The sequence below is a fragment of the Ascochyta rabiei genome, chromosome 5, assembly GCF_004011695.2.
Source record: "Ascochyta rabiei chromosome 5, complete sequence".
Lineage (NCBI taxonomy): Eukaryota > Fungi > Ascomycota > Dothideomycetes > Pleosporales > Didymellaceae > Ascochyta > Ascochyta rabiei.
In genome coordinates, this window is record NC_082409.1 from 474,596 (window position 1) to 502,194 (window position 27,599).

Genomic DNA, 27,599 nt, shown 5'->3' on the forward strand with positions numbered 1-27,599 from the left:
TTTGCTAGTACCAAAGTAGTAGAAGAGATTGTGGATGGAAATTACCAGATTATACCCTATATTATTATCTACGCTAGATCTTATTCCCCCAAGAAAATTGTTACTTCCTATATCCTAACTAATAAGACCCAGAGCATTTAGCGTAGGGAAGACCTAGGTCCTATTCTACTTTTTGACCTGAGCATACCCTGGGCCTCGAAAACGGAAAGAATTGAAGAAACCAAATGGGAAATATGGTGGGTCTACCCCGTCACCAACTGCTGAGGGTGGACGTGGAGGGAAAAGCTGAAGCGGTCGTGCTGGAAGAGCGATGGAACCTGGTGCCGTAGCAGTAGGCAGCTCGGAGACGGTGACAGTCGTGGTTCCAGGTAAACTAGTATCGACTGGTGCGACGACATTTGTCGGCTCGTTGGTAGGTAGAGTATTAGTCGGCAGAATAGTGCTAGAGGACACGATAGTATCGGTCGGCAAGGCAGTATCGGTCGGCAAGGCAGTATCGGTCGGCAAGGCAGTATCGGTCGGCAAGGCAGTATCGGTCGGCAAGGCAGTATCGGTCGGCAAGGCAGTATCGGTCGGCAAGGCAGTATCGGTCGGTAAGGCAGTATCTGTTGACGAGGCAGTATCGGTTGGTAACGTAATATCAATCGGCCCAACTTCAATGGGGGTAGGATCCGAAGAAGGTATGGGTAGCGTGTCTGTTGGCGTAATGATAGGAGTCGGTATAACCAGTACTGAAGATGACTGTGACACTGTGGCAGTATTCACGGGTGCCACTGCTGAGCCATTAGGGTCCAGAATATCCGACACCAATGATGCTACCTGTGAGACCACCGGAGCTAGTACAGATCCCACGGGGCTGAGTATTGCTGACTCTATAGGGGGTAGTAGAGACTCCACGGGTTGTAGGGCTGATGCCACAGGCTCCAGTACATCCGTTGCCACTGATGCTACAGCGGACACGATGGGTGTTATAAGTGGCTCCACCACCCCTAGTACACTTGATACTACCGGTGCTACCGCTGATATCACAGGCGCTAGCACCGGATCCGCAGCTCCTAGAACCTCTGACACGACCGGTGCTACCGCAGACACGACCGGTGCTACCAGTGATAAAACGGGCGTCAACACCGGGTCTACAGCTCCCAGGACTTCAGACACCAATGGTCCCACTGCGGACACTGCTGGTGCTATCGCTGATACCACTGGTGTTAGCAATGGGTCCGCAGCTCCCAATAGTTCCGACACCACAGGTGCCACAGCGGACAAAACAGGCGTCAGCACTGGATCCACGACCGAAATTACCGGCGCAATTGCTGATGCCAAAGGGGTAATCAATGGGGCCAGGACAGACTCCACGGGTGCTACCGCTGACACCACCGGTGCTAGTAAGGATTCCACTGGTGCTAGAACTGGATCCAAGGGTGATAACAACGGGTCCAGTAGGCCTGGCGCTGGTGATGGTGCTGGTGTTTCTGGCGCTGGATCGCCGATAGTTGCCACAGGCGCTGTAGCGACTGGCGTTGGGCCGCTAAGGAGAGGACCAACGATCGGGAGACCACCGAGTTGTCTTCGAATCCATGCTGTCTCGTCTTGGTGTTGCGGAGAATGTAGTTCAGCGGGTGCGATGTCCGATCCTGGCATCGGGACGGCAAGGCATCCTAGCACGAACGCTGAAATTGATAGAATTATCTTCATAGTGGGAAACTGATGGGATACCCTTCGATATGAACTCGGCAATGGGTTAGACTTCACACTCTTTATAGAAGACCAGATTATTTCGTTTCTCGAACGGTAGAATTCACTCTCATGTTTCTGATTCGAGGCCCAAGGGATCAGCAAAGGAATGGAAACGTTCGCGGCTATGATCGTACGCTTTGTTTGTGCTCCTCCAATTTCCTGAGTCTAGCCATGGCTTTGAGAGTGGGGTAATGCATTCTCCCCGGATGACGAGTGAAGGACTTGTGACTTTGTCTCTACGTTCAGCCCTTGTTTAGCCGATCAGACGTTGTCTGTTGCTTCTCAGGGCTTTAAGTTTTATCGTAGACATGTGATGGCCTTGCACTACAGTCTAAACTTGAAAGTATCCCCTGACGATGACTACCCCCAACAGGTTTCTGGAGAATATTACAACTTGTTGGAATGCAAAACTCAGCCTTTCGAAAATTTCTTATGAGATTGCTGACGCGTACAATTCCACTTCCGGATAAGACCATATGCGTTTGACATTCGACAGCATTTTGCTTGCTTCTGTGTGCCAATGCATACCATTCCACATACCTCTAAATTTCCCTCTATTTTGTATTTCAGACAAATTGTTGAAATACAGCTATTTAGTCGCAAGGAATGTATCACGTTCGTTACCTAATTTTTAGGTAGTACGATTGCGGAGATCTTCTGGATAAGCTAGACTAGGCTACCGGTACCAGGGACAACGCACATAAGATATGCACTACAGAACACACAACCTGCTTAATAATCATCTCGTATCAAAGCTACAGCACCCATTGACTTCGGTGTGCCTAGGCGAGACCGTAGACTAATCATATGAAGCAAAACTGTCAACGGCCCCATCCGCTCAAATATGCGCGGACCAGCGGATTATACACGAGCGCAGAGGCAGGTTAGCCGTGACCGTCCATATGTACGTTCCCAGAATTCCAATCATTGCGCTATGGCCATCAACCCCGTCGAGGAATGCTTCCTTGTTCTCTCGCCGTTATCCCCAGGCTAGACTGCGGAAAGGAGTTGGCCATATCGACACCCAGTTGCTGTATTTCTGAAACTCCACACTAGATCTACGAGCGATTCCATATGGTTGGAAAGAGTCGACTGAAACGGAGCCTTGTGCTGTTAGCCACACCGATACATACCGAATAGCTAAGTAAACTCTGCTCGGGAAAGTTTGAGCTTTGGCTCAGTACAGAAAATACCAGAAAGTCGATTCGGGGTATCTAGAATGTCATACAAGATGCCGCATGCTATCCGTAGCGGCGTTTCACGGCGTACCGAGAGGTGGAAGACCGCAGTATTTGAGAATGCATGGCTCTTCAAATGCGAAAATACTTTCGCAGCAGCAAGGTCAATCATGTGGACAGATCTCGTGTTGATTGCTAGGCTACATTGCGAATTGCAATTTGCGAATTAGCTTTGCGTTTCTAGTCTCTGTGAACAGGAATGTCATTAGAAAACTACACGCCGCAGTGATCGCTGCCGTCTCCTGATTCAAGATGCAGTCTGTGGACGCTGGGCAGCCGTTTCGAGTATCTGCACTTCTCCCACAATGCCAAAGCCACCAAAGTGCGATGGAAAGAGAGTCGGCTTGCCATACCTCAGATTTGGCATTGTGGACATCCTAGACTGAGCGCGATGTTGCCTTGGTGATTCGCTGCTCGCTTTGGCGAATCTTCCGGTGGACGCTGCGGTGGGCGCGACGATGCGGGGGCCTCGAAGAAATCACAGGTACCAAGTCATTTCGCGCTATGACCTTTGAATCAGAATGAGTGAAAGGCTTTTAGCACGATCTGGAGGCATAGTCGAGTTTCGTTGGGCATCATACCGATATTCAAGCAGTAAGAGGTTGTAAGTCCACCAGACGCTCGTGTCGCTGCGAGATCGCATTTGAATCCAGGATCGACAAAAATCCAAAGCTCTTCTAACGTGAACCCAATTCTAAATTTATACACTCCGATGCAACCTGCTCAAGTCCATCGAACACAGACGCAGATCTGTCAGTCCGACCCCAGGCTGCAGACACCATTACCAGGATCTTTCGCCCTTCCTTGAGAACTTTTGGGTGAGTTTGCGACGCCAACAGCTATGAGGTTCACTCTCATTGCGGTGGCTGTTCCGAACCGGACGAAAATCTGGACCATCTCATCGTCGTATGAAGGTTGAGGTCAGCTCGGCATCATCATCATCGCTTATAGCAGACGGTGCAGTAGTAACATAGGGACTGTCGCCCATATCTGGCTTGGTGGCAGTGTTGTCTTCGGTGTTTTTATCTGGTCATTTGGATTCCCGGGAGCTGCTATCGACTCTCGACGTATATGAGCTGTAGGCCCATATGGTCAGTGTCGCTAAGAAGACAGCCGTTGGTTTGTCAGAGGCTTTACAGCTGTATCCTCTAACATGCCAAAAGAATCAACTGCTGGGCAACACAGCTAACCAGGCTTTGCATGGATCCCTTTGAGCCCAATCAAGAACGTTGCGTTCAGTATCAAGGGCTTGTTCGTGGTGGGCAGCATCTAAGGTTTGAGACGCACCATGGGGTAAGAGCACACGACTGAACTGGCCCAATTCTGGCATGACCTGCTTTTTGCGGAAGAGGGTTACAGTCGCTGATGACAGCGAGGTTAGGCCAACAGTAAAATTGGCCATCGCCTAGAAACATATGCTGTGATCCTTATTCTGTCCCACCTCAGCCAGTGAAGGCCAATCAACTGCAGATATTGGCTGCCAAAGCTTATCGATAGGCAAAGAGGCAAGCGCCAAATCAAGTGGTACGAGAAGCTGCTGTTCGAGATGGTAAATTGCCATGCAACCCAGGAGCTAGCACAAGTGTGCTGATGTCCTAGTTTGCAACGAATTTCTGATAGCACTCACCCAGATGGTATGGCCAACCCTACACTTACATTTGTCCAACAACAGGCCCCTCCACGCTAAATCCTTAGGATCGTCATAGGCATTGCCTTGAACATCTAGCAGTATGGCCGTGGATGCCTTGGCTGGCAAAGCTAACGTACGTGCAAGTTCGATCATAGCACTATGCTGCGATTTTGCAAAGTGTAGTAGAGTCGAAGAGCCAGAGCGGAGCATAATAATCTGGGTACAAGTCATGGCTTGACCAAGAGCGACTCCGTGTCTATCTCTCTGGGTGTTTTTTTCTCTTCAACATCTCACTGTTGAACTTGAGAATGATCGCCCCTCGAAGAAACTCGTGCAACGGCTCCAACATCCGGAAGTATTCGTCAGCCTCACCGTACTGACAGACCATTGCAATGCTGCGAGTGCAAGCAGCCAGCGAACACTGATACAGGGGACTTGGTCGTGTAATATTGGCGTGGTTGTGTCGAAATTCTCAAAATAAAGCTGAGAGCGCATGTTCAGGGAAGGAAGATCAGGAATCCCTGAAGTTGTATACAACGGGAAGTTCGCGCCTTTGTTGCGACAGATTCGGATGAAGTTTCGTTGCGTCTCTGCGTAGATTGAGTCCATGAGTAGCGGTGTCGGCATGCTACTGCCGGCTGAAGCGGCCGCATCGTCGACGAGAATGTGGTCGGTAGCCGGAAAACACAAGCTGGCACTCTACACTAAAGCCTGGACACGATCGTTGGGTGCTTGGGCGGGCCAACCGAGAGCTGATCCGGCGAGGAAGACGGGAGGTGTGAAAGTGGTGGATGTACGAGACATCTTGTTTGGGCCGTATTACTTCATGGCGAATAGTGAGGGTAAGGTCACATGAGATTAGGTATGATCAAAGGCTGAATCCGTCTGAAATGATATCGAGACTGGAGGTCTGTGCGAAAAGCGTCCGCTGCGTTCTATACTACAACGCAACATGCTGAAAGCTCAGCCCCGCCCCCAAAACGGCTCCGTACCAGATCATGGCTCCCAGACCAACCAGGTTGGTGATGCTACTGATACTATGCAGGATAGAGAATTGTCTGTTCAGAGCCTGCATCTCGGGGCTATGCGGACCCTTGTCGTAGGCCGCCTTCCCATCCCTTGTCTCCTGATGTTTCCGGATCTTCATGATATCGGTTGTCTTTGGTCCCACGTACACCAGGTTGGCCACTGCCGTGACCAGCATCGTGCTGATGAGCCATCCGTTCAATTTATCAGTTGCAGACTGGAGAACGGGCGTAGACGACAGGTAAGGTACCAGGCGGCTCGCTCCGGACGGGTAGGTGAATAGCATGGCAAGGGGCGTGATTGTTTGGAGGGTAAAGTACACAGGGAAGGTGTGTTTCTGGAGAGTTGAGAATTGTGGCCGAGGTAGGACCTTGAAGGCTACGACGCCAGCGATGAAGGATTGAAATAGTGTGCTGCCGAGGAGAGTGCCATAGCTGGAAGTTGTCAGCTCGAGATCGGGAAATCATATAGACAACACAAACCTAAGCAAATGGTATGTAGCGGGGTTCTTAAACGAGTATGAAGCCATTGTTGCGGCTAGCAATTGCCGAATGCTGCCGTCTGAAGTGTGTGTAGCACTGCTGGACGTGTGGCGCGATGCGGTTGACAAAAGGGCAGGCGAGGTATTGGTTCTGTGCAGAAGAAGGAGATGTTTGGCGTGGAGAGAGTGACAAGCTTCTATGGTGGCGTAGCTTCCATATATGTGTTGCCTCAACGGTCTACAGTCGCGATGGGTCGATGATGAGCTCACGACATGCTCCACGCGACATCCCTGCGGCCGCCACACGCTAGACTCCGCTTCGTGCCCGCGGCTCCTCCGTCATCTACACGGCGAAAGAGGGAAGGCCAAGCGACCGCTGGTATATTCACGCGCAATGCTTCTCCCCACCTTGATAGATATTCGGCGGCCGGAGGGCAAGGATCTTGACCCCGAAGACATCTTTGGGTCCTCGCTTGGCGGCATCTTCACCGACGACCTGCAGAACCAGCACGGCGACGATCCCGATACCGCCATTGTGTACAAGAATGCACGACACGGCAACCTGGAGTTCCGAACCGCAGATATCAACGGCGAGGAGGAGAGGCGGAAGATGGCGCACTACTTGTGGAATGCTGGTGTCCTGATGGCTGAGCTGGTCGGGGGCAGGCCAGCAGAGGGGCAAGCTGGGCCAATCGACGTTGTAAGCCCCGAGGGGTGGAAGAACGGCGAATGGTGGGTAGACAAGGAAGAAGAGAGGTCGTGGAGTGTGGAAGGCGAGACGGTGATTGAGCTCGGTGCAGGTGTGTTGGGCTGAGCGCAGAGGAAGAAGAGATGGCTGATGGATTATCGATGCAGGCGTAGGATTGGGTGGTGTCATGAGCGCACTCGCTGGCGCAAAAGAGGTATAGCAAACTTCTGCTTGTATTCCATGTTACCGTGGGCTGACGCATCATCTCAAGGTCACCATCACTGATTACCCAGCTCCCCCGATCCTCGAGGCTATCAAGACCAACGTTAGGAGGAACTTGGAAGAACCCCTCCGCTCTCGAGTGGCAGTTCAAGGCCACCTATGGGGCCATGTCTCGTCCGATTTCGCTGGCGCACACGCCCACCGTTATACACGTGTCCTAGCAGCGGATTGCCTATGGATGCTTGGGGAGCACGAGAATCTAGCAAGGTCGATGCTGCATTTCCTCGCAGATGTCCCGGACGCTCGAGTCCTGTGCATCGCTGGTTTCCACACAGGACGCGCCAAACTGGTGCCATTCTTCGAGGATGTGGTTCCTCGGCAGGGGCTCGAGGTAGAGGAGCTGTACGAGATGGATGCGGATGGTGGGCGGCGGCCCTGGGCGAAGGAGCGAGATGGAGGAAGGGAGGACATTGGTGAGCGGAAGAAGTGGCTTGTGGTGTCGAAGATACGGCGGCGCGCCGTCCAGTGAGGGCAGACAGCGAGCATGAAGCTCAAGCCTTCCGCCTGAAGCAAAGCGTGCAAACACTCGTCCCCGTCTTCCCTCCGAATGTGAAGCTCGGATACTTCACCTTGCTCTCGTACACCAGCTCACCCCCTTCCACGTCAAACCAGCCCTTGACCTCGTCTTCGGTCCAGTTGCAGCTGGTAATCAGAAACCGGCCGCCCTTGGTGATCAACTTCTCCACCTTTTCTCTGTAGCCTTCACATATTCTCCGCCCTTGTGCGTCTGTCTCCTGCGCAAGGCAAATTGCATCGAACGTGCCCTTGTCCAGCACAACGTCGAACCCCCCAGCCAACCAAGCCCCCGGCTCTTCGCCCAGAAGATCCCATTCGTGGAACTCAATGTCCGCATACTCGTCGCCTTTGGAGTCGCGGATCTCGTTGGCGAGCTTCACACTTTGCGGCGCATAGTCCACGCCCACCATCCGACCCTCCCACTCATCCTCCCTCAGCGCAAACAGCAAATGTCCATTCCCCGTACCAAGATCCAAGAAGCGCGTCGGTGTCTCGTCGCTCGACGCGTCTTTGTGCAGCTGTCCCTCGTCTGATGAGTTTTCGAGAAAAGAGAGCATGCGCTCCTCTGCGCCCGCGTCGCTAAACCAAATCGTTCCTTGGTCGTCAGGGTTCGAGGAGAAATTTCGACGCTCGGTCGTGTAGGCGGCGTCCCAGTAGGATTTGGTGCCCAGCTCAGAGGTATTGAGATGTTCGGGGTTGGACATGGCGACGGCTATTCAAGGGCTGAATTGAATGTTGTTGCGTGCGCCTCGGCATCCGGTGGTCAGAATTTCGAGGGTTCTTGGAGGGGCACTTCCAGGCCCCCCGCTCATCGCACGGGAAATCCGACAGGTAGGCGAGATCTAGACCAGACCAGCCAGGAACATGACGTAGGAGGAGGTCGACCGAGCTTCATTGCTTTCAGGCCGCCCTTCGCCCCCAGACCGACCGCTACACTGTCCGCGACGGCAATTCAAACACCATCCCCATCGTCAAACCATGGCCAGCTCCATGTCCACACTCAGTACCCTCCCACCCTTTCTCTTCGCCTCTGCCCTCTCGGCATATGGCCTCTTCCTCTGCAAGGAAAACATCACCCGCCTGCAGCAGTACGAAAAGCAGAGCGAAAAGGCCGCAGAATGGAGCAACGCGGCCGCCCGGCGCATGCACAAGACGCGCACCACGCAGACGAGCGGTACACTCTCGGTGCGTTCTTTTCCTCTCCTCCCGCTTCGCCCTCTACACCTCACTTGCGTTGCCTGAGCGGATTGACTGATGTCTGTGTACTTGTAGTTGCTCCTCTCCTTTGTTGCCTCCACCGCCCTCCCCTTGCTCACATCCAAACACACGCCCACCATCCTCGGCATCACTGGTCTTGCAGCAGCGGCTATACTGTATACTGCGCGAACACACATGGCGAATTTCTGGAACGAAGGAAAGCAGACGAAGATCCCGTTTGTCCAGAAGTTCAACGATGCGATCAGGGGCAGTGAGAAGGTGGTCCTGATTCTAGAGACGCTGAGTTTCAGCTGGGGTGCTGCGGGGTGCGTATGGGCACTGGGCTGGGGAGCCGTGGGCGTGGGGATTTGGGGAGTGGTAGCTGGGGCCAGGACGGCGTGGATGTTCAACCAAGGGTGGGGGAGCAGTTTGTAGCGCGCGTTCGACACATGGGTCGTTGGCGATACTGGAAGATTCGACGAATGCGTTTCTGTCGCGGCAGAGAATAGGCCCATATAACGTGGCTAAGAAGGCAAGTAAACGTGCGCGTACAAACACCCTCTTTTTGGCTTTCGTGGTTTCCTATTTCGTTCTGCGAATCAGGCTATCTACGCCGTTGAGCGTTGGATGGTGCCAGTCTATTCGAGTCCGCTCATTTCCCTGACCAGCCTCATGCTATCCGCCTCCCGAGTCCATTCCTCGATCCTCGCTCCTACGTCCCCGACCAACCTCTCGTACGTCTCATTCACAAAGAACAGACTTGTATGCGCAGCCACTTCATCCATGCCCTCCATGTACACGCGGATCCATGTGGGGTCTTTGTGGCCCGAGCCGTCTTTGGGAGGAAGCATGCAAAATTTGCCCAACTTCTTCTCCTTTTCCTTCTTCCTGTCTGCTTTGGTGTCACTTGAATCGGCTTCGGTCTCGGTGCTTTCAGTGGTGTTGGACGTGTAGTTGGAGTCGGTCATGGATGCTTGGTCGTTGGGGGAGGCTTGGCTGAGGATTGCGCTGCGAGAGAAATCATAGCTTGCGTACGGGCTGTGCGAAGATTGGTCGCCGAGTTGCATTGTGTGGAGGCCTGATTCCAAGCCTGGTGTCTCCACTCCTGGTGCTTCTTGGGCGCTGGCCGTTGTATCTTGGTTTGGAGGTGGGTACTCCTTTCCTTCGAGTCTCGCCTGTTCCCTTGCCATCCTCTCCTTTTCCTTGTCTAGCCTGAGCTCTTCGCCTGTCAACTCGGGTTTCGGCTTCGGTAGTGGCACAGCAGCCCTCTCTTGCCGCTGTTTTTCCATCTCTTCTTCGATGTCTTCTCGTTCATGGATAATCTTGTTGCGTGCTCTCACTGCTTTCTGGTACTCTTCGAGAGCTTCGTCGTACTCTCTTTCAGCAGCTCGTCGTTGTGCCCTGTCTGTGATCTGCGCAAGATCGACAAAAGGTGGCTCCTGTGGTATAGGTGGAATCTGTGGGAGGGTTTGCTGATTTTTATTACAATGTGAAGAGCTCTTCTGCAGACTGGTCTCGAGAAGGCCATCTCGCGGAGCAACAGAATCAAACTCTTCCCTTGGTTGTTCCTTGGAACTATCACGACTCGAGCTTGTTATCTTGACATCGTGCTGCGATTGATCTACAGGGCCACTCGCATCGCTATCACGATGCTGCAGCGACATGCTACCCGCACGAGACGGCGAGGGGCTTTTTGGTGATTTAGGCTTCTTCGGTCTGCCAGTACTTGCAGTGTAGTAGTTGACGAATCGTATCCGAGGGGGCGATTGTACATCTGGGTTGCCCATGCGTCGTTTGGTCTCGTCATCTTCCTCAAGAGCTCGCACTCGTGCATACCTATCCTTCAGTTCTTTGTAGTCGGCCATGGCACTGCCAAACTCAAAGTGCGACTTTACCAGGCCTTTACCAGCCTCCCTAATGCCACTAGAGTGCTTGTTAAACCAGTGCAGTGCATTCTCCCAGCCCTTGCGGGCCGGCAGGTGAACATCATTGGGGAAAGAGGGGTTGTAGTTGGGATCTGCCGGTTTTGGGTTAAAGATTGTGCTCATCCGGCTGGGCTTGTTCTCTGTCGAGCCTGACGTGAGTATCTGGTCTTGTGGTGGTGCTACTTTTGTGAAGATGCTTCCTAGTCCTGCTTTGATAATGCCAGGGTGCATGCCAACAAAGGGAACATCGAAGTTGATGATGCCAACAATGCGGTGACGGAACAGAAGAGCAACATCGGCAGCGAGAAGTCCTCCCATGGAGTGACCAAGAAGGATGACGTCGGTCCACTGGTCTTCGTGGGGTGCTAGCCTAGTACCGGTCAGCTCTATGGTCGTTTGGTAAAGGCTAGTGCGTTGGGATGCTCACCAGGCAGAGAATTGATCCCTTGCTTGCTCGAGACTGTATCGTGCTCGGTATCTGGGATAGATCTTGGTATGGACCACGTGCGTTTCAGCCAGTGTCACGGTGACGAGATTGTGAACGTGGGCCGGAAAGCTCCTGAAACTTGTCTCATTGCCCATGAAGCCATGGACGTACACGAGCAGTATACGGCGACGTCCCGTATTCTCCAATGTGGGGTCTGGAACCAGCGACTGCGTCGATGAGGATCGAGGATCCTGTGACGACATGGCCATGACCGAAGTGTAGCTGGGAGGCGAGCTCATCTCGTTTGATTGTGAGGCCCGTGGTGGTAGAGGCGGGGGTGCTCCTCTGATGTTGCTGTTACCGTCGCCGTTAATGTTGCTGTTGGCTTCATCCTGGTTTGCGAAATTCGAAAGCGACGTCATTTTCAGATTGGGTGGGCGGTGAGTGGCTGCGCATGGCACTGGGTCGGCGCGACAATCAGGAAGGGTGCATGGTTTATCAATTCAGGATGCTATGGGAAAACGTGTTTGCTGTTGACTTGAGCGTGATCGTGGCGGTGCAAGGCGCGGGGTCTTGAACGTTGGGACACCTGCAGCTGGCCGGCATCAACATGGTTACGAGATACGACAGCTATACGACGGTGAATTAGAATCCGAGCCACAAGGAATCGATGCAAAGTTTGGGCATGTCCTATGGAAGCACCTCAGCTTCACGTGAGAGGTGGGTCTGTGTGTTTTGCTCACGTGAGTTGCGACGCGTGGAGGGAGACGGGTTGCGGCCGATGGCACGAGCGAGGGAATGGGGCCGTGCAGTCAGTCAGTCAGTCAGTCAGGCAGGCAGTCAGTCAGTCAGGCAGTCAGTCAGTCAGTCAGGCAGTCAGTCAGTCAGTCAGGCAGTCAGTCAGTCAGTCAGGCAGTCAGTCAGTCAGTCAGGCAGTCAGTCAGTCAGTCAGTCAGGCAGTCAGTCAGTCAGTCAGGCAGTCAGTCAGTCAGTCAGGCAGTCAGTCAGTCAGTCAGGCAGTCAGTCAGTCACTCACTCACTCACTCAGGCAGTCAGTCAGTCACTCACTCACTCACTCAGGCAGTCAGTCAGTCACTCACTCACTCACTCACTCACTCACTCACTCACTCACTCACTCACTCACTCACTCACTCACTCACTCACTCACTCAGGCAGTCACGCAAACATGGCGCCCCCAAAGTGAAAGCACTAGACTAGGCATTGAAGGCAATAGGAACGGGTGTCCGGTCATGCATGAAGCATCGGGAGGAGGATTAGCCAGACAGCGGCGATGCTTGGCAATACATGATGAAAGCCACGCAGGGCTGGAAGCGGCTTGGTGTTGTATGGGGCAGAGACAGCAGGCTGGGTGTTTGGGGGCAGCTGTTGGTCGCGCAAAGGGCTGCATGCAACGACGGAGGGTAGCCGTGTAGCTATGAAGTATGAACGGAGAGCGCGGGTGGAACGACGATAGTCTTGTGGGCGAGCGTTCCAGAAAGGCGCGTTCCCGAATGGACGGCTCGAGGTGGTGCGAGCGTCACCAGGGCTTGGGCTGCTGCAGGGTCGGCGTGGAGCGGCAGGAGCATCTCTTGGCTGGATATCGCGGGCGTGCATGACTGGCTGTAGCGCTGCAGAGTCCTTCACTCCACTCTACTAACACTCGAGCGTCCAACCAAACACGGCGGTGCCTGGGGAGCCAGGACGCAGCGTGAAAGAAGTTCGGCATCCCCTCCCAAGCGTTTCAAGCTTCCCTTCTTCACCCGTCCCTCGTGGCCGGCACTCAGGAGGGCTTCCCGTATTTCTGCGCGTCATGGTACGGAAATAGAAGAGCCCACAGATTTAGCGACTACGAAGTACGGACTAGATACCTACGGCCCACGGACAGGGGCCCACCAGCAGTCCAGCACTCCAGCACACGAAAGCAAGCCAATCTCGCTTGAAGCCAATCCCAGCAATCAGCGCTCCCGTGCCACGGCAAACGGCCAGGCCGCGCTGCTCACTCGCCGCTGCTTGCATCTCTTCCCACCTGCACGGCGTGCCAGACTCCAGCGTCCAGCGTCCAGCGCCCAGCGTCCAGCGTCCAGCGTCCAGCGCCGTTGTGCCCCTCTTCACCCCAACCAGACCTCCGCTGCGACGTCGACAATCCGCTCTCGCAGCGCGCCCGCAACGGGAGGGAAGCCACAAACTCGTTTGTCTGGAGTCTTGCATGCACCGCTCCACGTTCAGGCCCCCTTCGATTCAGACTGCAACCTTTGGTCCGCCGTCGCACACCACGCCTAGTCCCCCGCCCCGTCCGCTTGTTGCACCATCCATAGCACACAGCACCGACTGCAACAAACCATCCGCCATAGCGAGCCTTGCTGCCTCATAGTCGCTCCCTTCGCCCACCCGCTCGCGCCCCCAAACACCTTCGCGCAGCATATGCTGGTCCATTGACCGCGTCCAGGTGTGTACTACGCTTCGACCATCGTGAACTGCAGTTCGCTGCACGTACTAATCGTTGCTTTCCTCAGTCACTCCCGCACCAGCCAGAGCTTGGCAGCCGTTCGTTTCTCGACATTCACTCGCACACTACGCATCGCCCTCCATTGTATCCATTGACTGGACTCCTGCATCGCCCAGCGCTTTTGCGTCCCTTCATTAGCACCGTCTAGCATCGCTTGCGACTACCGTCCAGCTGCATCCCATCATTCGAAACACATGTTCCGCGAGCACGCCCACAGCATCACCCTCCCCACCATCAACATCACCACCACCACCACGCTGGATCCATCACCTACGCGCAACTAGCGTCACTCATGGACCGTATCGTCGCACCGTCTAACTCTAGAGTCGATTCACGCAACCACCGTCACGTGCAATACACGCTAACGGAGAAAGAGCTGGGAAGAGAGTCAGATCGCTACGAGCAAGAGAAGGTCCACGCCGACGAGCCCTTGTTGATCAGGGAGCACAAGAGGCGGACTGTCATGGGCAACTCGCATCGCAGGTTCCATCGAAGGGCGTCTCAGGCCAGCGCCAGAACCTTGACTGTGAACGTCGAAGTTGTGGCTACACTGGATACCGCTGGAAATGTGGTTGCACAGGCTACCATAACGCAGCTTGACTCAAGTGCCCCAGCCGAAACCACCCAGGCGCTGCCAGTTACCAATGCCATCGGTGTCTCAGCGCCTCCCGCGGTAGCACCGTCATCTGCGCCAATCGTAGCGGCAGCAGCAGCATCGGCTCCAGAAGTACCATCAGTGGCGTCGTTATCATCAGAAACACGGTCAGCGGTACCCTCAACACCGTCGGAACGGTCGCAAGCATCGGCCCCATCAGCATCAGCTGAGCCAACCGCGGCCACTGTGGTTGCGCTGCCTTCTGTGCCATCGGTACCCGCTGTGCCGAGCGTCTCCTTTCCATCTGTTCCCGCCGTTCCTCCGTTCCCCAGTACTCTCACAGTACCTGCGTATCCGTATGCTTCTTCGACCCCTAGTAAGATGGCTGCCAATGCCGTCTCGATTACATCAGCGTCTTCGGCTTCGACTGATGCAAGCAGCAGCCCAACACTGGTTGCTGCACTGACCGCAACGACAAGCACAAACTCTACCATATCCGGCATCTCTAGCAGCACTTCGTCGATTGCATCATCAGTGCTGGTTCCCTCGCCTACTCTCCTTTCCACCATGAGCGGGTTTATGTTTTCATCGTCATCCGGAGCGGCAACATGGCAGTCTGCCATCTCATCTGGAGTCTCAACATCTGGAGTCTCAACATCTGGTTCTTCTTGGTCTGGGGCTTCCCTCTCAACCTCGGCCCCTTCATACTCTGCTACACCTACCGAATCCCTGGATGCTGCCGGCTCTGCCTCGTTCTACGGTAGTGGCGGCCCTGGCTGGAACGGAGGTACTGAGACTGCGGCAGCAGGCGCACCCACAGGTTCAACAGCCGCTATCAGTGGGGACGAGGCAGACGGAACTGAACCTCTCGACACTCCACAAGTTGTGGGAAGCGTAGTCGGCAGTCTGGCCGGCGCTGCGCTCATTTTGGCGATTATTCTGATCCTTCTCCGCCGCCACAAGCGCAGGCAGAATGGTGGGGCTCTTCAGCTCGCAGATGATCGTCGCCCACACCAGGAGCAGGCCATGCGGCAAGTGCAGGCTCCAGCACCGGCAAGAGCCAGCCTTGTCCCTTCAGCCTTCCTCAATCGCTTCTCTGGACTTTCAAGATCAACAGCCGAAACAAGCTCGCCCACAGAAAGAAGCTTCCAGAGGGTGTCTGGACGCAAGCTCCCGTCTGCTTTCAGCGAAGGCATGACCTCGGACCAATTCTCACGAGGCGGCACCATGTCTGGCTCATCCTTTTACCAGGACGAGCACGGCACGTACGGCGGGCCTGGAGCGCTGAATAAGGAATACGGTGGAGACCTTGGGAAGGAGATTGGCGGAGCAGCTTTTGCTGGTGGCGCGGGCACGATGAACCTTCGGCCCAGTCCAGCTAGAACGCCAGTCATCCGCCATCCCGACGCAAACCCGTTCAACGACACAAATCGCCCCACACTCAGTCCACCCATGTCGCCTAATCCCTTCTCGTCACCCAATATTGATCTGTCGCCTCGGGCTGCTCTTGGGAGAAGTCTCCACTCGGCCGATGGCTCTAGAAGCTCACGCTTCACCGAAAATGTCTGATGAAATCCCTCTTGTTACTTCCGTTCTTACTGTAGCTACCCGCACCCCACACATATCACGATACCTACATGTGCATACAGCTTTCTCGGTACCTGCTTTGCTCCAGCGTGGATGGATGAGCCTCCTTCTGTACAGCCTAGTAGAGAGCCACTCGATCGCAGTTCTCGTTGCATACCTGCACGCACCGTCACTAATCAGGCCGCAAAACGGCAATCCACGTAATGTCTCGTTCGCATCTCGTTTTGTCAATATTCCATTCTTCAAGGCATGCCACATTGTTTGGTGGTTGTATGCGTTTCATACCCCGGGTGTTGCTCGACGTTGTTCGACGTTTTTTGTACGCAGCTTGTTTGTTGTTTATTTGTCTGTTTGCTGCAGAGGCCGATTGTGGATACTCTCTTAGCTGGTCATCCCCGGTTGACGTTGAGGATGAAGCTTTGTGCATAGGCCGGTCATGTTCGTCACGCATAGGGGAGGAGGCAAAGGAGGGCCATCTAAGGGCTGTCTTAGGTCCATGTAGATACCCAGGCGCGCGTGGAGGGGTGGCGTTTTGAGCGAATGTGAAAAGTTCTACATGTTCAAACTGGAATGTGCATGCTCTCTCTTCACGAGGTGTTCATAGGTTACTACGTACTTGCTGCGCGTGATCCCAATTGAAAAAGCCCATGCCAAGAATGCACTTATGCGTACATGGAGACGGGAATATCCATGAACGCTTTCCTTAGCTCGTCCAGCAGGTGGCTCATGCAAGGCTCTTGCTCACCAGTAGTCAAGGTGATTTTCTGACGCTCCTTGTCCCGCTGTCGGCACTGCACAGGGCTTCCTGCGCCGTCAATGGATGCGAGTCGAAGGCAGCGCAGGCGCTGAGCCGCTTTGAACGAAGACAACAACGACGCCCAATTACCAGTCAGCAAGCAGGCGTTGGTGAGGATGAGTCGCTGCAGCGTCCCGGCATGTGTTTTGACCAACTTGGCCAGATCTGACTCATGGAAAGTGGAATTGCCAAGATGGAAGCTCTCCAGAGTCTGGATCTGAATCGAATCCGATAGAGAACGAATGATGCGCGCACCGTACTGGGAGACTTGACACTTTCGGTCGAGAGATAAAGTCAGGTGGCGCAGCCCTGGTGCGGTGGCGATGAACCTGCCTAAACTGTTTTCCCAGCCGGGAAGCCTGTGGTGGCCGTTGTGTTGACTGACAATGGACAAAGTCAAAGTATCTAATTCTCGGAGACATGGCCGCAGCCTCTGCAGGTACTCAACGGGCAGTTGCAGCGCGGGGTACGGCACATTGGCACATTTGCTCAAGGCTGCAAGGCCCTTCTCTTTCCCCATACTGAACATCTCCAGCGCAATGCCACTCTTCAGCACGGCGTCGAATACAGCTCGCAGACATCTGGACCGGAACACCTCGTCCTCGTCTGGAATTGCAGTCGCGTTCCACTCGAGTGGCTCAGCCTGATGCGCACGGAATCGGATTGCTTTTAGATTGTCAAAGCCTAGTAAGCCACGAGCCAGGCGCTCCGTGATACACTTGGCGTGCCTATTTGCAAGCACATCGTCGTGAAGGGTACTTTCCCGGACGATGTTTTCCGACCTAATACACGACACCTTTGGGAACCGCTTGGGTGGTGGGAAAATGCCAATCCTTGCAATCTTGGTCAGGTCTTTGTAGTCGCGGTGATTGAGCAGTCTAATCTCCAGCGTGGTTACCGACTGGGACAGGTGGTTGTGACTCGCCACATTTCCCAGGCGATCCAGCGACGGCGAACCGAGGGTGGTGATCAACTTGGCGAAATACCTCTTGGTGAATGTTGACAGAGTCAGTAGGTGAAGTCGCTGTGAGGTTAAACGGAGTGATTGATATTCGGGCAAGTCGAGGCAGGCTGCAATGATATCGAATACCTCGGCAGGGAGGCGCTCGAAAGGTGAGGTCATGTCCGAGAGTCATCCATAATCGCGTCGTTCCAAGAGGCAAGGAGCAAGGTTGCGTTTGGCTGTCTGTACCCAAGTGTTGTAACTTGTGGGTGACAGGTCTGCCAAGAACCATGTATCGGTAGAATGTTCGTGGTGTTTCGTGGTCGAGGACGTCAGTGACCAGGGTCTGACAAAGTGTGGGCTACGCACGGACAGTCAGGAAAGAGCGTTGTCTCCAGTGGAGGAGTCCCCCCCACCTGAGCTACCTCACACCCCTCATTGCGCCCCTACTGCCCTTCTTGCAGAAGCTCAAACTGAGGCATCACTGTTTGCGCATACGTGATCATTTGCCTCGTCAGGCACACAACGCTCCTTTGAGCACGTTGACGCTTTCGGCAGGTGCGGGTTCTTCCCTCTTTGAAACGACGCACAAGAACTGACGTGTATCTAGGAAGGCACCTGCAACCACACACACAGACACACAGACACAGACACACACTCACCACCCGCCACCATCCGCCACCATCCGCCACCACCATGGACTCGATGCGAAGTCTCAACAAGTCGTTGCCCAAGACGAAGCGGCAGCCGGATGTCCACCAGTCATTCAAGAACGCCGCCCTGCAGCTGACCAACCTCTACAAGTCGGCTCTGGCAGACAGCGATCGTGCCCGCAGTGAGGGCTACCAAGAAGCTCTTGACGACCTCCTCACATTTCTGGACAAGGAGAACTTGGGTGTGGGGAACGGGGAAGGGTGGCGGATACGGCATTGGGCAACGGAGCGGCTAGATGGGCCACGACACGCCAACAGCGACGAAGACGACGAGAACGACACAAACGACATGGACGACAAGCGGGCCCGTAGTTCATCGCCCATCATGGAACGCAACATCAGCCCGGAAGCGGCGCGCACGCCGGATCTCCACGCCGAGGCGGCGCAGCGGTGTGATTCGGCGCCGCCGCCGGTGCAGCTGGAGGCATCCATCACGGAGCAAGAGACATCGCCGCTGCACCAGGTGTTTGAGTTTTCCTCGCCCTCGCAGCCGTACCCTTGCAGCGTGAACACGGACGCAGCGTTTGGCGACCTGTCGGCGGCTGCGAGGCGTGCATTTGCTGCCCCTCGGCGCGAGCGACACGCGAATCGGTCTGCGTCGCGCAACCTGCAGAGGACGGCGACACAGAACCTGTTCCAGCTGGGTCAGGGCGCGGGGCAGAAGCGAAGGATGATGGATTCCTTTCACCCAGACGGAGCCAACGATCGACGGGACGGGGCTGGTGGAGGGCCGAAGCGGGGGCGTATGACATGATGAGATGGGATGGGATGAGATGAGGTGAGATTACATTTTATGGAATGAGATGGGATAGTCATGTGTTTAGGAGGGATCATGATCATGTTCCTAGGAGGGAGGGTATAGTTGTGTGCTTCGGAGAGCGTGAGCATGTCTTTGAAGAGTTGGAGAGGAAGAGCATCAGGACATGTAGGTCAGGCGCATTGGGCAGGGAAGGGATTCCAGATTCCAGATTCCAGATTCCGGATTCCGGATTCCAGAGTCCAGAGTCCAGATTCCAGGATTTGATTATGCATTGGGTGGAGTTGCTCATGTGGCATTGTGCGGAGTTTTACTATATACCACGGGAATATTCCTGATTCGTGTCGGTTCTGTAGCAGCAGAGATGGCATGTACCGTTCTATTGAGCTTGAGCTTGAGCCGAGCGTGGGCCGGGCGGTGGAGGAGGAGGAGGTAGAAGAGAAGCAAGAAACAACTGCTAATTCAATACTGCATCACTTGATTTTTTATTTTTATTTTTATTTTTATTTTAATTTTCTCCAGCGTAAAGCAGCAACTCCTGTTTCTCTCGTCTACACCCTACCCTACCCTACCACTAGGTAGAAGAGGCTTTTATTTTTATTTTTATGTTTTATTTTTATTTTTATGTTTTATTTTTCTTTTCTCCTTCTCTTTCCATGACGGACTGCATAGGCTCAGGCAAACCACCTGTAGACGCCCAGGCCTACAAAGACGGCGCTCGTCGAGGTGAGGGCGGCTCTTCTGCTCGCCATGCCGAAGACGCTCTTGCTCTGTCGGATGACGGCTTCTTGCGCGTTGAGCTGAGAATGCCCAGACAGGTAGGTGAAGGCGCCGAGACCGACAAAGGTTGCGCTGCCTGGCGTCGCTGGTCAGTGGTGCTTGGACGTGCTGCGGTGCGGTGCTGGTGCTTGGACGTGTTCGTGTTGCGGTGCTGGTGCTGGCACGTGTTCGTGCTGCGGTGCTGGTGCTGCTTACCAACAAGACGACAGGGGGTGCAGTCGTCGAACTGGGCCTTGTCCTGCTTCAGGGCTTCTTGGAAGGTGGGCGTCGCAACGTCGTTTGCCATGGCTGTGGTGAGGTTGAGGGCCGACACGCCGTGGCTGACAGTCAGAGCCCAGACAGCCTAGCCTGACAGGACTTCTGAATGGCCGATGCAGGGCTGCCTGGACTCACGGCGCTCGGACCGCAGGCGCGAGACTCCCGCGGCCAACCCCCACGTCGCGCCCGTCGTGCCCGTCGTGGGCGTCGTGGGGCTGCGCTGCGCTGCCCTGCACGCTGCATCGTCCGCTTGAAGCTCGCGCGTTGGCCTGTCCCCCCCCCCCCCCTCCCCCCTCCCCCATGGCGCGCCGGTGACAGCTCCACGACCCAGCACGATGAGCACAATGGAAGCGCTGTTTGTCTTCGATGAGCACAAGTAAGCGTGGCTGCTGCCCCCCGCGCCCGCCCCCCGCCTGACAAGTGGCAGCAACCCGGTGCTCGAGCACACGTTCAACGGCCGCCCGCCGTCGAGCAGCACCCTCCTGCCCCTCTACCTCGCCCACCCGGCCCCGCGGCCCTCGCTGCTCTACCTCCCGGCCACCAACCCGGCCACGCTCCTCTACTCGCTCGTCCAGGACCAGCTGCTCTTCTTGGCGCCATGCTCCGCCGACACCAACCCCCTCGCCGTCCTCGAGTTCCTGCACCGCGTCGCCGACGTCCTCGAGGACTACCTCGGCGCCCCGCTGCTCGCCGCCAAGATCGAGGCCAACTATGACGTCGTCGCCCAGCTGCTGACGGAAATGGTCGACGGCGGCATCGTGAGCTGCACCGAGCCGAACGCCCTGCGCGACCTGGTCGATGCCCCCTCGCTGATGAAGAGCCTGCTGGGCGGCGTCGGCCTGCCGAGCACCACCCCGAGCTCTCTGGCCCCCTCCAGCACCCCCTTCTCGCTGGGCAGGGGCGGGTCCGGCCTCAGTCCACACCTGGGGCCAAGCAACACCGCCCCGTCCACCTCGCCCGTGCCCTGGCGCAGAGCGAACGTCCGCCACACCAGCAACGAGATGTACGTCGACGTCGTCGAGTCCCTGTCCGTCACCCTCTCGCCCTCGGGCCGGCCCCTGTCCGCCATCGCCAACGGCACCATAGCCTTCACCGCAAAAGTCTCCGGCGTCCCCGAACTCGTCCTCCACCTCGGCTGCCCCGGCGGGATAACCAACGCCATGTCTCTCCCCGTCTTCCATCCCTGCGTCCGCCTCAACCGCTGGAAAGAGAGGCCCGGCGAGCTGTCCTTTGTGCCCCCAGATGGCCGCTTCGTGCTCGCCGGCTATGAAGTCGACCTCCTCGGTCCCTCTGCGCTTGACGCCTTCTCCGCTTCACCTGCGCAGCTCCCAAAGCTCGCCATCCCCGCCACAGTGAGCGTGCATACCTCTCTCGGCCCCAGCGGAAGCGATTTTCAAGTCAGACTCCAGCTCAACCCGCGCTTCACCGGCAAGTCATCCGCGCCCGCGCCGTCCTCGGCCTCCTCGCGCGGTGGCTTGGGCGCTCGCATAGCCGCTACAGGCGGCTCAGGTACATCCACCGCGCCCGCCATTGAAGAGATGGTCATCCACATCCCGCTCCCGTCGTCCGTACGCAACATCCTGGATCTGCGCGTGGCACGAGGCACGGGCGACGCAGCGTACGCGCCGGGATCCACCTCCATCGAGTGGCGCATTTCGTCTCGCGAGATCGCCCTCCTCATGTCCCAAGACCGCGGCGGCGGCGTCGGGTGCCACGCTACCCTCTCGGGCACCGTTGTGGGGCAGCAAGATGACGAGGTGGGAGAGAGCTTTGACGACACAGCCGTCTCGCTCTCCACAGCCACCTACAACTACGACGACGACCAGACGAGTAGCTACCAATCTGCACGCTTTGCTTCCGACCGCAAACCCCATAACGACGCCGACGCCGACGCCAAGCGGAAAAAGATGAACAAAGTCCTCATGCCCAGCGCCGCCACGGTCAGCTTCAGCGTCAAGGGCTGGCTGCCCAGCGGCATCAAGGTGGAGAGTCTGAACGTCGACGCCAAGAGATCTCGCGGTCTGGGAGGCGGCGTCACGCCCTACAAAGGCGTCAAGTATCTGTGTGTGAGTCGCAGGGGCGTCGAGTGTAGATGTTGAGTCGAGAAGTCGTGACGGAGAACCAAAGATGGCAGTCATGAGGAACAACCCGCAAGCCTAGTCACCAACACCACAACTTTACCAAGAACAATCATGAATAGAGTTTCAAAAAGAAGAAAAGAAGAAAAATGGAAGAAAAGATAACAATCACAGCATCCATCCATCCATCCATCCATCCATTACACCGAACCGAACCAATCATCCCAGGCTGCGAACGAACCATCCATGCTCACGATCCAAAAACACCCCAGCCCTCCAGAACCACCGAGACCAATTCGATCAGCACCGTTGAATCATGTATGCAGAGAGAGACAGACAGACAGAGAGAGACAGACAGACAGAGAGAGACAGACAGACAGAGAGAGACAGACAGACAGAGAGAGACAGACAGACAGAGAGAGACAGAGAGAGACAGACAGAGACAGACAGAGACAGACAGAGACAGACAGAGACAGACAGAGACAGACAGATAACGAAAGACGATAGAGAGAGAGAGAGAGGGCGAGGCGAACCACGCAAGTCCATATCAAAACCAACCATGCATTCTACTACCGATTGACGTAGATTTTAAAACAAAGCAAAAAGAAGAAGGTGAAGAAGGTGAAGAAGAAGAAGAAGAAGGAGAAGAAGGAGAAGAAGAAGAAGAAGAAGAAGAAGAAGAAGAAGAAGAAGAAGAAGAAGAAGAAGAAAGAAGAAAACTCCACATTCGTATCGGTCTTTGATTAATCATGCTGTGAGATGCTAGATGCCAGATGTCCAACGCCACATGTCCAACGCCAGATGCCAAATGCCAGGAATGCCATGCCATGCCATAGTTGCTGTAGGTGCCTTGCTCTGCATGCCGGGATACTGCCCACGCAGTCCGTGCAGCGCGCGAGCTGGGGGGGGGAGAAGAGATATATAGAAAAAGGAGGGGGGGTAGATGGAATGGAAACAACAGGTAAAAGTGCACAATCCTGATAAAAAAGCGCCGTGATGCATTCGTGACATCCCCCTCCGTGTTCCCACACCCCATACCCCCACACATACACACACACACACATACAACCTCTCTCCTTCGCCTTCTCTCTCCTGCCATTATTCTTCCATCCTATCCTCGCTCTTGGCCGCTTCTTTCCCACCTTGGTTTAGGATCATGTTGCGGAAGTCGTTGTTGCTCTTGGCCGCCTCTCCGTTCGTCATCGGCGCCGCTGCCCGGGGTACCGCAGGTCTCGCGCCAAAGCCCGTCCTGCCGCGCGCCCGCCCTCCGCCTCTCGCCGTCGGCCGGTTGACGCGGTTGGGTTGGACGAAGCTGTTGGCTGCTTTCCACTCGCCTTTTTGCTGTCGCAGATCACGCACCGTACCGACGCGCAGCTTGCGCCCTTCAAAGTCGAGCCCTTGCAGCGCAATCTCGGCTTTGCCTGCGCCTTCAACGCTGGTGAATTCAATCACCGCCCCGCCGTGTTGAGGTTCAAGCGTGATCTTCTTGAACCCGTACTTTTCGACGAGCGGTTTGATGCGCACGTCCGGGACCGTGTCAGGGAGGTTCAGGATCGCGAGAGACCGCTCGTTGAAGGGCGCGGCCTTGAACGACGCAGCAGGTGCTGTAGCCGGAGCTGCCTCCGCTGCACCTGGGGTTGCGTCAGGCGCCGCAGGGCTGACCGCGTTCTCGAGCGTCGACCGGATCTTCGGCTTGGTTTCGTTTCGGTCGTTTGCGATCTCAACATGGAGCTCGAGGCCCCAAAAGTCCTTCTTGTCCATCTCGGCGGCTGCCGCATCGGCGCTGTCTTTCGTATCGTACACCACGAAGCAGAAGCCCTTGTTGTTGCCGTTCTTGAGGGTTGGAAAGTTGATGCGGTCGATGTGGCCGAACTGTGCAAACGTTTCCTGAACCTCCTGCTTCTTGATCTTGAAGTTGAGATGCCAAACGTAGACCTCGCGTCCTTCGGCAGTTGCGCCGTCGCGCTTCTTCTTAGCTTGGGGATTCGAGATCTTCACGCTGAGTTTCAGTCCTTCCACGTCAGTACCGTCCAGCTGAGTTGCAGCAACCGCCTGTGCAGCGTTGGCAAACTGTACGTAACAGAAGCGACGATGGGTATCGAATTTGAGGGACGGGAACCTGAAGCCAATGATCTCGCCAAACGGAGCGAAGTGCTTCCGTAGATAGGCTTCGTCGGCATGGGCTGGGTAGTTGGTAACGTAGAGTGTCGTACTCTCTCCGCGCTCGATCGAGATGTTGTGACCTTTGAAGCCCTTGGCCTCCTTGCTCAGAGCGTAGTCAGCCTCCTCTGAAGTCTCAAACTCGACAACAGCTGTTAGACTGTCCTGCTCTGGTTTGAGGACTAGGTTCCGGACTGTACCAGCATCCGTGAAGAATTGTCTGATCTGGGTTTGCGTGGTGTCGGCTGGCAGTTTCTTAACAATAACGGACGTGTGCTCCCGATCGCGCTTCAGACCTGACTGGCCTTCAGAGGGAGCCTCGCTGGCACGGACGGTTTCGCCATCGACTGGCACTGCAGCTGGGGACACATCTTCGGAGTCTGCTTGCCTGCTCTTCTTCGCCGTAGCATCCTCATCAGCACCCGTGTCGTCCCTTTTCCTCTTTCCAGAAACATCAGTGAAATCGTCGGGCTGAGGCCGAGCCGCAGCCGCAGCCGCCTCAGCAGCCGCCTTCTCCTTGTCCTTCCGGATCGAGACCATACGTTCCGCTCGTCTCTTTTCGATTACAGCGCTCCTGACCTTCAGCGCTGTCTCGTGTTGCTCGCAATGGTTCATGTACATTTCCACAATCGGCTCCGGGTGGTTGATCGTTTGCAGGCGTTCCATGGCACGTTCCAGAACGGCTGTAGCACGTGTGGGCGTCAGCAATTGTTGGCCGGCGTTCTGTTCAGTGCGTATCGCGTGTTGGGACCAAAAGACCATCTCGAAGATGTACCAGCGGTACCAGAAATCATACGAGTCAGCTTGGCGTTTCACTAGGGACTCCCATATATTACGAGCTTCGTCAACGTTGCCGCGCTGGAGCCAGTACTTCATGTGGATGCGCTCGAGTCGGTATTTTGTGTCGCCGGCCCAATCTCGCCCATGCTTTTTCATACCGACCTCTCTTACAAACTCCAACGCAGAACGTATGCCCACTTCAGCAATGTCGGCGTCGTCATCTGTAGCCTTGGGATCGTCGAAAGCGCGTCGTCGCAAGTAACCGCACCAAGCGATCTGGACCTTGATGATCTCTTCCAAGTCAGAGTGCTCCAGTAACCCAGTCCCAGTGGCGGTGTGTTTGACGTGCTCAATATCCTCGAAAGCCTTGTTCTCCACTTCAAGCGTTAGTATCCGGTGAGACCAAAGCGATCCAGACCAGGGGCAGTGTCGTGTAGCGCGCTCTAGCACATTCAGCAAATCGACGGAACGATTTTGTTGCCAGATGAGAAACTCAACGTGGTCCTCCCATATCGAAGGATCGACGGGGAAGCGAAGTGTAGCGCGCTCGTAGAGTGCGTTGACCAGCGGGAAGCTGTAGACGCCCATGGTCCGTTTCTCCCACTTCAGGTAACGGGTAATGGCATGGTACTCTGCATTCTGATCGCCCTGTTGAATGGCCTGGAGAACCTTGAACTCGTAATCCTCGCGATTGGCGCACTGTTGGATAATGTGTGTGTTCTTTTGCGTGACTTGCTCGTTCACTTGTTCAGGATCACCGAGGTTGTAGCGCTGGATAAAGGAGATGTATCTCGATCGAGTGTGTGACCATGTGGCATGCGGCAGACCTAATCGTTCGTTGTATATGGAAGCAATTCTCGTCACTTTTTCCTGGCTCAAGCCGGTGCGTTCGAGGTCCTCTTCCAGAACCTGCAGATAGCGATCCCAGACCAAGTTGCTTTCTTGCAGATTGTACTTGACCCTTTCCGCGCCTTGCTGTAGAGCATCCATTAGCAATTGCGGCTGAAAGAGCTCACGGCCAATGAGCCTGTCCTCCTCTGACCACTCCTCTGGTGGGAGCTGTTCCCACGAGCAGGCGACAAGATAGCTGACGTACTCGCCGTATGCAGCCCAGAGTTTCGCGCTGTAAGGCTCTTCGTGTGTTGCTTGTTTGTGCAGCTCGAGCACACCCATGCGCTCTTCCGAATTGGTCGCTAGTATCTTTTCGTCGTTGAGACGATAGTGCCAAAGTGTTTCGCCGAGTGGATACTTTTCCGACATGACTCTGTACGCGTCGCGCAGGATGTGAATGAGCTCATAGGCATGTGGGCTCAAATCGATCGACGCAAGGTGATTTTGGAACCCTTGGTGAAGCGTTGTGACCAGGGCAAGATGGCTGTAGTAGTTGAATGGGTTTTCTATAAGATCCCGGTCCAGTTGGTCGAGGTAGTCGATGTGTTGCTGGTCCAGAGACCTTGTCGCAAAGCTGCGCGGTCTCGGAGAATGTTCCGACATGGCGACGCTGGCCACCGACTCGCCTGAGAGATGTTGCCCAAGGTGTTGTAATCTGTGATTTTGTTCAGCGATTGTTGGCCCAGTTTTTTTTTTCAGCGCCAAGACTTCAGCAGGCAGGCGGCCCCCGTGACGGCAGCTAGACAACAAACAACGCGCTTCACCGTGAGACGGATTAGGACGGTCGATCGTTGGGCGAAATTCGATCCGACGTTCGACCGAGTGTGCGCGATGGAACGTGGAAGGAAAGTGCGGCCGTGACTGAAAGGCTGTGCTGGTTGACTTACGTTACTGGGCGTTGGTGGCCGAGCGAGTTCTGCCGGGTGGCTTGCTGCTGTTGTTGCATGCTTGCAAGATCTGCATGATGGTCAGCCTTGTCGTCACCACGCCCATTGGCAAGCATGGCAGGTGCGCTAGCCATGTCTTGCGAGTGTGGAAATGGCAGTGCTTGCCAAGGCATGCACTGTCCCATGGCCTGTCCAACATAGCCACTCTTACATGGAACGGGGCACCCACCTGCCAGTGCATCCATGCCTGGTGTTGAGGCTTGCCGGTACAAATGGGACGGGGGTGTCATGCGCGCATCGTGTGGCGAGCCCAGGGGTTGAGGCGTGCTTGTGGCGCTGTGGACGGGTCTTGCGCCGTTTGTGAGGTGGGCGTAGCCCGGCGAAGGGATGTTCTGGTGAGCAAGGTGGAGTTGCGGCGACGATGTGATCTGCTGGCTCAATCCTGAAGGGGTTCGCGAGGGCAACGGCTGGCGGACGGGGTGCTTGCCAGGCGAACGGGCAGCCAGCGTCGACGGCGAGGGATGCGCAGGCGGTGGAGGGGGCGTCTGGGCAGGCGAGTCCGAGGGCGATAGCAGCGAGTTGATGTCCATTGCGACCGTGGGTGGTGCTTCGCAGCGCTTGGTCGAATCAAGACGGAAAGCTCGAAACAAGACTTGGATTGTTGTTCTTGAATTGTTATTCTTGAATTGTTATTCTTGAATTGTTATTCTTGAATTGTTGT

The 27,599-nt window shown here is 55.4% G+C and overlaps 12 protein-coding genes across 12 annotated transcripts, besides 25 other annotated features; 6 read left to right on the forward strand and 6 right to left on the reverse strand.

Annotated features, from left to right (window-relative positions):
- Positions 1 to 961: 961 nt before the first annotated feature.
- On the forward strand, positions 962 to 1,493 carry EKO05_0003292 (uncharacterized protein; the record flags this gene model as incomplete). Its single annotated transcript, XM_059636135.1, has 2 exons — positions 962 to 1,385; positions 1,441 to 1,493. 2 exons carry the CDS (start codon positions 962 to 964, stop codon positions 1,491 to 1,493), a joined length of 477 nt encoding a protein of 158 aa, XP_059492118.1.
- Positions 1,446 to 1,482: a tandem repeat.
- A 4,052-nt stretch (positions 1,494 to 5,545) lies between the features above and the next one.
- EKO05_0003293 (uncharacterized protein) lies at positions 5,546 to 6,160 on the reverse strand (the record flags this gene model as incomplete). The annotated part of the gene is made up of 2 exons (XM_038938552.1): positions 5,546 to 6,065; positions 6,114 to 6,160. 2 exons carry the CDS (start codon positions 6,158 to 6,160, stop codon positions 5,546 to 5,548), a joined length of 567 nt encoding a protein of 188 aa, XP_038800971.1.
- Positions 6,161 to 6,506: 346 nt separating this feature from the next.
- EKO05_0003294 (Nicotinamide N-methyltransferase) lies at positions 6,507 to 7,551 on the forward strand (the record flags this gene model as incomplete). Its single annotated transcript, XM_038938472.1, has 3 exons — positions 6,507 to 6,912; positions 6,968 to 7,014; positions 7,072 to 7,551. 3 exons carry the CDS (start codon positions 6,507 to 6,509, stop codon positions 7,549 to 7,551), a joined length of 933 nt encoding a protein of 310 aa, XP_038800970.1.
- Positions 7,552 to 7,573: 22 nt separating this feature from the next.
- Positions 7,574 to 8,302, reverse strand: EKO05_0003295 (Protein-lysine N-methyltransferase efm4; the record flags this gene model as incomplete). Its single annotated transcript, XM_038945405.1, has 1 exon — positions 7,574 to 8,302. The coding sequence occupies one exon, from the start codon at positions 8,300 to 8,302 to the stop codon at positions 7,574 to 7,576; it is 729 nt and encodes a 242-aa protein (XP_038800969.1).
- A 274-nt stretch (positions 8,303 to 8,576) lies between these two features.
- EKO05_0003296 (uncharacterized protein) lies at positions 8,577 to 9,230 on the forward strand (the record flags this gene model as incomplete). The annotated part of the gene is made up of 2 exons (XM_038938459.1): positions 8,577 to 8,783; positions 8,871 to 9,230. 2 exons carry the CDS (start codon positions 8,577 to 8,579, stop codon positions 9,228 to 9,230), a joined length of 567 nt encoding a protein of 188 aa, XP_038800968.1.
- A 203-nt stretch (positions 9,231 to 9,433) lies between these two features.
- On the reverse strand, positions 9,434 to 11,569 carry EKO05_0003297 (uncharacterized protein; the record flags this gene model as incomplete). Its single annotated transcript, XM_038938262.1, has 2 exons — positions 9,434 to 11,090; positions 11,148 to 11,569. The coding sequence occupies 2 exons, from the start codon at positions 11,567 to 11,569 to the stop codon at positions 9,434 to 9,436; spliced, it is 2,079 nt and encodes a 692-aa protein (XP_038800967.1).
- Positions 11,494 to 11,531: a tandem repeat.
- Positions 11,570 to 11,956: 387 nt separating the features above from the next.
- Positions 11,957 to 12,242: a tandem repeat.
- Positions 12,243 to 12,330: a tandem repeat.
- A 677-nt stretch (positions 12,331 to 13,007) lies between these two features.
- Positions 13,008 to 15,963: a mobile genetic element.
- Positions 13,192 to 13,240: a tandem repeat.
- Positions 13,865 to 13,909: a tandem repeat.
- Positions 13,946 to 15,817, forward strand: EKO05_0003298 (uncharacterized protein; the record flags this gene model as incomplete). Its single annotated transcript, XM_038945404.1, has 1 exon — positions 13,946 to 15,817. One exon carries the CDS (start codon positions 13,946 to 13,948, stop codon positions 15,815 to 15,817), a length of 1,872 nt encoding a protein of 623 aa, XP_038800966.1.
- Positions 15,964 to 16,163: 200 nt separating the features above from the next.
- Positions 16,164 to 16,189: a tandem repeat.
- Positions 16,190 to 16,497: 308 nt separating this feature from the next.
- EKO05_0003299 (Protein-lysine N-methyltransferase efm4) lies at positions 16,498 to 17,754 on the reverse strand (the record flags this gene model as incomplete). The annotated part of the gene is made up of 1 exon (XM_038945403.1): positions 16,498 to 17,754. One exon carries the CDS (start codon positions 17,752 to 17,754, stop codon positions 16,498 to 16,500), a length of 1,257 nt encoding a protein of 418 aa, XP_038800965.1.
- A 435-nt stretch (positions 17,755 to 18,189) lies between these two features.
- Positions 18,190 to 18,199: a tandem repeat.
- Positions 18,200 to 18,239: a tandem repeat.
- Positions 18,240 to 18,271: a tandem repeat.
- Positions 18,271 to 19,041, forward strand: EKO05_0003300 (uncharacterized protein; the record flags this gene model as incomplete). The annotated part of the gene is made up of 1 exon (XM_038945402.1): positions 18,271 to 19,041. The coding sequence occupies one exon, from the start codon at positions 18,271 to 18,273 to the stop codon at positions 19,039 to 19,041; it is 771 nt and encodes a 256-aa protein (XP_038800964.1).
- Positions 19,040 to 19,097: a tandem repeat.
- Positions 19,098 to 19,240: 143 nt separating this feature from the next.
- Positions 19,241 to 19,304: a tandem repeat.
- A 222-nt stretch (positions 19,305 to 19,526) lies between these two features.
- Positions 19,527 to 19,560: a tandem repeat.
- Positions 19,561 to 19,633: 73 nt separating this feature from the next.
- Positions 19,634 to 19,686: a tandem repeat.
- A 32-nt stretch (positions 19,687 to 19,718) lies between these two features.
- EKO05_0003301 (uncharacterized protein) lies at positions 19,719 to 20,110 on the reverse strand (the record flags this gene model as incomplete). Its single annotated transcript, XM_038938389.1, has 2 exons — positions 19,719 to 19,900; positions 20,020 to 20,110. The coding sequence occupies 2 exons, from the start codon at positions 20,108 to 20,110 to the stop codon at positions 19,719 to 19,721; spliced, it is 273 nt and encodes a 90-aa protein (XP_038800963.1).
- Positions 19,909 to 20,014: a tandem repeat.
- A 245-nt stretch (positions 20,111 to 20,355) lies between the features above and the next one.
- Positions 20,356 to 20,382: a tandem repeat.
- A 35-nt stretch (positions 20,383 to 20,417) lies between these two features.
- On the forward strand, positions 20,418 to 22,181 carry EKO05_0003302 (uncharacterized protein; the record flags this gene model as incomplete). The annotated part of the gene is made up of 2 exons (XM_038938364.2): positions 20,418 to 20,458; positions 20,510 to 22,181. 2 exons carry the CDS (start codon positions 20,418 to 20,420, stop codon positions 22,179 to 22,181), a joined length of 1,713 nt encoding a protein of 570 aa, XP_038800962.2.
- A 153-nt stretch (positions 22,182 to 22,334) lies between these two features.
- Positions 22,335 to 22,361: a tandem repeat.
- A 122-nt stretch (positions 22,362 to 22,483) lies between these two features.
- Positions 22,484 to 22,651: a tandem repeat.
- Positions 22,652 to 22,756: 105 nt separating this feature from the next.
- Positions 22,757 to 22,877: a tandem repeat.
- Positions 22,878 to 22,917: 40 nt separating this feature from the next.
- Positions 22,918 to 22,983: a tandem repeat.
- Positions 22,969 to 22,994: a tandem repeat.
- A 192-nt stretch (positions 22,995 to 23,186) lies between these two features.
- Positions 23,187 to 23,227: a tandem repeat.
- Positions 23,228 to 23,258: 31 nt separating this feature from the next.
- EKO05_0003303 (Splicing factor) lies at positions 23,259 to 27,468 on the reverse strand (the record flags this gene model as incomplete). The annotated part of the gene is made up of 3 exons (XM_059636136.1): positions 23,259 to 26,646; positions 26,879 to 26,948; positions 27,108 to 27,468. The coding sequence occupies 3 exons, from the start codon at positions 27,466 to 27,468 to the stop codon at positions 23,259 to 23,261; spliced, it is 3,819 nt and encodes a 1,272-aa protein (XP_059492119.1).
- Positions 23,405 to 23,447: a tandem repeat.
- Positions 24,797 to 24,831: a tandem repeat.
- Positions 27,469 to 27,599: the final 131 nt, after the last annotated feature.